At 37.8% G+C, this 6,000-nt stretch overlaps 1 protein-coding gene across 6 annotated transcripts in view; it reads left to right on the top strand.

The window, feature by feature from the left end:
• The window catches only part of GRIA3 (glutamate ionotropic receptor AMPA type subunit 3), a 275,024-nt gene that overhangs the window by 177,550 nt on the left and 91,474 nt on the right, over positions 1-6,000 (top strand). For all 6 annotated transcript variants that reach the window (XM_081808311.1, XM_081808310.1, XM_081808309.1 and 3 more), the window contains one exon: positions 2,200-2,361. In XM_081808311.1, coding sequence (XP_081664437.1) covers positions 2,200-2,361 — 162 coding nt within the window. The remainder of the gene's footprint in view (positions 1-2,199; positions 2,362-6,000) is intronic.

Raw genomic sequence — 6,000 nt, 5'->3', positions numbered from 1 at the left:
GACTCAGGTCATGATCCCAGCATTCTGGGATCGAGCCCCGCATCGGGCTCCCCGCTCAGCAGGAAGCCTGCCTCTCCCCCCTCCACTCCCCCTGCCTGTGCTCCTCTCTCACTGTGTCTCTCTCTGTCAAATAAATAAATAAAATCTTTAAAAAAAAAAAAAAGAAGATAGAAGGAAGGGAAAAATGAAGGGGGGGAAATTGGAGGGGGAGACGAACCATGAGAGACTATGGACTCTGAGAAACAAACTGAGGGTTCTAGAGGGGAGGGGGGTGGGGAGATGGGTTAGCCTGGTGATGGGTATTAAAGAGGGCATGTATTGAATGGAGCACTGGGTGTTATACACAAAAAGTGAATCATGGAACACGACATCAAAAACTAATGATGTAATGTATGGTGATTAACATAACATAATAAAATAAAATAAAATCCAACTAGTATTTTAATTGAGTTTCATTGACTTTTAGATCAATGTAAGGAAATATACTTTTATAATATCAAGACAAAAAAAAAGAAAAAGCTGTATCACTAAAATATAAAGAAAGGTGAATTAAAAGAAGTGTAGGGGTGTGACTAGAGAGGCACACAGAGGGGACCCTTCTGGATATTGGTTACATTTATGTGTTCAGTTCGTGAGAATTCATCAGGTTATATACTTAAAGATATGTGTACTTTTCTATATGATTGTTATACTTCAATAAAAACTTGGAATGTTGGGATGCCTGGGTGGCTCAGTCAGTTAAGCATCTGCCTTCAGCTCAGGTCATGATCCCAGGGTCCTGGGATCGAGCCCCACATCGGGCTCCTTGCTCAGTGGGGAGCCTGTTTCTCCCTCTGCCTGCCACTCCCCCTGCTTGTGCTCTCTCTCTCTGACAAATAAATAAATAAAATCTTAAAAAAAACTTGGATTGCAAAAAAAAGAAAAGAAAACTTTAGAGAACAGGTGTATGCATTTATCAGAACTCATTAAGTGCTACATTTAAGATTTGTCTGTTTCATCGGATGTAAATTTTACCAGAAAGAAAGAAAGATGCAAACTCTGAACTCTAGTTAATGACCTGCCTGCCGAAGTCTTTTGGTGTGAAGTATACTAATGTCCACAACTTACTTAGAAATGCATAAAAAAAATGAAATGGATTGATGGATGGATAGAAAAATACTAATTGTGAAATCTGAGTTGAGACTATATGGGTATTCACTGTACAATTCTTTCAATTTTTTTATATATTTGAAAATTTTATATTAAAATGTTGGGCAGGAGAGTCTAAAGAAGGGAGGAAGAATTCTCCCCATTTATGAATATAAATGTTGGCTTCAGCCCATTGAGGACCTAAATGCATCCACTGCAACTGGCAAGAGCCAGGCATCCAGCAGCAATAGTGCGATTCCTGGGAGAAGTGTTCCAGAAGAGAGCAGTGCCCAGTGGAGCTGGCAGTACCCAGGTGCGGATGGGTTGGTGTGAACCTGAAGAGATTCCTTCAGAAGGCTTAGGTGACAGAGACACCAGATGGTAACCAGAGTGAGAGAAGAAAATGGTGGGTGATCTGAAGTAGATGTCAAGGCTTGTTTATAAACACGTGTGAGACATACCCTGGGGTTTGTACCATCATATACAACCAAGCTGTCAGTTTCGCTCTTTGGCATTTCTGTAAGTCACAAATATTGAAAGTACTCATCATTAGAATCTGAAGCAATCTGCTGTGCTTGGCATGTTACGCTCAAGAAAAAATTTTAAACCTCTAGTTAGGGTCAAACGTTTCAACACTTTCCCAGTTACAGGAAGCATTGTATTTGTACTCAGTGAAGAAAGACTAAAAATACAGGTAGATGAAACAGATCAAAACATTTGCTTGAAGTTGACACCTGTGTTTGTCCTTGCAGCAGCTATACTAAATAAAGACACAGGCACTAAAATGGAAGAATGCATATTTTCTCCATCGTGCCTGTAGTTTTGGAGACATAGTGCCCTAAGAATTAGTCCATATCCAGCATTTTTTTTGTATCTGTCCTCATCGTTGTTGTTGTAATTGAGATGTAAATGACATATAGCACTGTGTTCAGGGTTTTCTTGATTGGTAAAGAGTGGTAAAGAGTGATCCTGAGGAAGGACTTTTCATTTCCTCCTTAGCGTTCTAACCAACAGAGAGCGTTAAGAACACACCACCCCCACAGTTATGATTCTCTCTCACTCTCTTTCTAGGGTTTTACCGATATCTTGCTGGAAAGAGTCATGCACGGGGGAGCCAACATCACCGGATTCCAGATTGTCAACAACGAAAACCCTATGGTTCAGCAGTTTATTCAGCGCTGGGTGAGGCTAGATGAAAGGGAATTCCCGGAAGCCAAGAATGCACCACTAAAGGTAATGTCCCATGGCATGCAGAAACCTTAGGCCAACTTTTCACAGCATCTCAGTATGGCCTTTATATATTTACAGCCATCCTGTGATCGAGTGGTCTTCACTCAGAAGTGTTTCAACGATGCTAAAAACCAAACGGCAGGTGCCGCTGCATTTGAAAACTAAACTTGCAAATAAAGAAGCGATTGAGAAAGGAGGTCTTTTAAAACCCAGGGTTTGGGAATGTTAACTAATTTTTTAATGAATTTCATTTGTAACATGCTCAAAACAATTTACAATATTACAAGAACCTGAGTTGGGCAAAAAGTGGGGGCTGTGGGAATAGGTAAGGAAGATTGATAGTCTGAAACAGAAAATTAGATTTTACATTATTTATGTGATTGCTTTGTGTTAATAAGTTTCATGAATCTCAGTACACCCAAGTGAATTGGGCTCTAATACAGAGTGCGTGTTGCCTATACGTATATTGAACGGAAATGTTTTCCTGCCTGGAAAAGTATCTTTAAAAATAATTAGATTACCTAAGTTGCTCATTTTCATGAAACCAAGATAAGAATATTAAAGGTAGAAAGTCATGCTTAGAGTGTACATTTTTCACATGTGTTCCCTTATGGCTAGAAATCCTATTACTTAAAAATTAGGAATTAAAACAGATAAATTACGGGAAAGTTATTCATGTAACACAAAGGATCCTTCAAGTGTATGTTTTAAGTAACCATTCCCTCAGTGCATCGATCCAAGTATGACACAGACTTTAAATTCTTCCTTCCTTATATAGTGAAAGTATGTACATACCATGGCTGTGGGATCCCTGTGATCAAGATAAGGAATCAAAGTAGAGTCAAGGCCTTTCCCTTAAAAAGGAAAGGGGGTGAATATTTCTTTTCTCATGGCTTCAAGATACCCATCCTCACATCCTCCCTGGCAAGAATAGAATAAGGGAGAACAAAGGGGCCATAGACCAGACAAGAGACACATTCTGTATCACCTAGTCAGGTCCACCCTAAATGAGTCACATCAGAACATAATACAAGTGGGCCCTGACTTTATACAATTGCTATGTTCTAGAAAAGTGGTAAGTTACACATAATTTGTTCATTCATTTAAGCCACTCACTAGTTAAGTGGTATTCTGTAGTTGTAGTGATTATAGTATACATGCTGGATTTTTCCAGGGAAGTCCCATTTTAAAACATTCTGTCCCATGGTCAGATCAGGTGTCCTTATATGTTTCAGCAAGTATGGTCGCAATCCCTGTGATGTTAGGGTTAGGGTTTGCAGTCCAATTTTTTTAGGATAATTATTTTAATTTTTATTGAGATATAATTGACTTACAGCATTAAGTTAGTTTTAGGTGTATAGCATAATGACTTGGTAGATGTATATATTGCAAAATGATTACCTCAATAACTTTATTTACCATCCACCACTACCGTAGTTACAATTTTTTCTTGTGATGAGAACTTTTAAAATCTACTCTTAGCAACTTTCAAAATACAATACAGTACTGTTAACCATAGTCATTGTGGTGTACATTACAAACCCAGGACTTATTTATCTTATAACTGGAAGTCTGTACCTTTTTGACCACCTCCACCCACTTCCCCTGCCCCCCCACCTCCCACCCCCCACCTCTGGCAACCACCAACCTGTTCTCTATCTCTATGAGTTTGGGGTTTGGTTTTTTTTTTTTTTTTAGATTCTGTATTTAAGTGAGATCATACAGTATTTGTCTTTCTCTGTCTGACTTAATTTCATTTAGCATAATGCCCTCAAGGTCCATCCATGCTGTCACAAATAGCAGCATTTCCTTCCGTTTTGTGGCTGAATAATATTCCACTGTATGTATATACCATATTTTCTTTATCCACTCATTTGTTGATGGACACTTAGATTGTTTCCATGTCTTGGATATTGTAAATAATGCTGCACTGAACCGCAGATATCTTTTTGTAATAGTGATTTTGTTTCTTTTGAAATAAATACCCGGAAGTGGAATTGCTAGATCATATGGTATTTCTATTTTTAATTTTTTGAGGCGCCTCCTACTGTTTTCCATAGTAGCTACACCAGCTTACATTTCCACCAACAGTGCAAGAGGGTTCTCTTTACTCCACATTTTTGCCAACACTATTTCCTGTCCTTTTGATTCTAGCCATTGTAACAGGTGTGAGGTGATATCTCATGTGCTTTTGATTTGCATTTCCCTGATGATTCAAATTTTGTACTTACATTCAAATTCAATGTACTAAATCCACCCACTACATTTAAATGAGCTTATACAAATTTAGATTTTCATAAACTGCCTGTCTACTGCTTTGCCATCCTTAGATTTAGCAGATAATAGGTAGAGTCAAGAAATTCATTTATGCAATATTTTAAGAGGTACCTACCAAGTGTCAGGCACTGTGTCTTAGGCACCAAAAAAAAAGGACAAGGGTAAAAGGATGAAAAGTATACTACAGAGTAGTTTATGTTTGCTCAGAAGTTGTAGAGGTTGTACAAAAGAGAAGGAAAACAATCTTAGCTCTGGATTATTCATTGATAACTCATGGTATGTATAAAGTAAAGTTCTCAGAACTTGCTGAGAAGAGGGGTTTGTAAGTAAAACCCTTTAAATAGCTTAAGAAAATGGAATCTTTAAATAGGTGGTTACAACTTTCAGATTGCTTTTGCTTAGTATTAGTCATGGAAACTCGCTCTATAGCAATCAGACAAAAAGCCCATTTTTTAAAAATGGTAATATTTTTGATTAGGAAATAAAATTGTCTGGAGATTACAATCCTGATGCTTAATTTATTCTATATTTTATGAATGTTTCCTTTGTGGGTTTTTTTTTTACATGCTCACACATTGGTAAGTAGGAGCTGAAAAAGTAGAAATTAAATAGCTCTTTTGGCATGGCTTGGAATCGCAGACTATTCATGCAGTCAGCTGGAAAAGAGATCATCACCATGTTGGCTTTATGTAGTGCTAGGATGGACAGACACAAAGATTTTTTTTTTCCACGAGAGAACATATGCCCCCTGTTACAGTCACACTTGAAGATTTGTTCCTCAAAGAAAAGTAACATGAGGAAAGTCCGAAAAGTAAATTGATAGTCGTAGAAATGACAATGTATTCTATTCACTCTTGGTCATATTTGGACATACTATAGAGAGAAAACGCCCCGTAGGACATTTTGCTTCATTAAAAAAAAAAATCTGTAGAATTTTCTATCCTCCCAGTATTTGTCACACCTGGAAAACAGGGGCCAGCTTATTTTAATCAGACTTTGTTGATTCATTTAATAAAAAGGCCTCTACCCCGTCAAATCGCAGATAATCAAATCCCTTGTATTAAGTGACTGGCCTCATCCCTAGTAGAGCATATCAGTATATCCAAGGGATAGAAACTAAGTGTTCTTGCCTGAAAGAGGCAGTATCATGAAGTATTGCCTGTGAATTGTCACTGTTATCAGATATAAAACTCAATAACAATTGTAATTTTCTACAATCAAAAACCAGCTTTGGTTTTCAGCTCCCCCCAAGAAACAAAAACTGATTTATTGCTGGCCAGAGGTCCTAGTTCGCCAGAAACATGGTCCAGACAGAAATGATTAATGTTTCCCTCCAAATTAATTTCAAGCTGTCTAACTTAGCTA

The sequence above is a fragment of the Leptonychotes weddellii genome, chromosome X, assembly GCF_054177405.1.
Source record: "Leptonychotes weddellii isolate Sample4059 chromosome X, ASM5417740v2, whole genome shotgun sequence".
In the NCBI taxonomy this organism is placed as follows: Eukaryota; Metazoa; Chordata; class Mammalia; order Carnivora; family Phocidae; genus Leptonychotes; species Leptonychotes weddellii.
The sequence above is the reverse complement of the archived record's forward strand: the minus strand, read 5'-3'. Positions and strand labels throughout refer to the sequence as shown.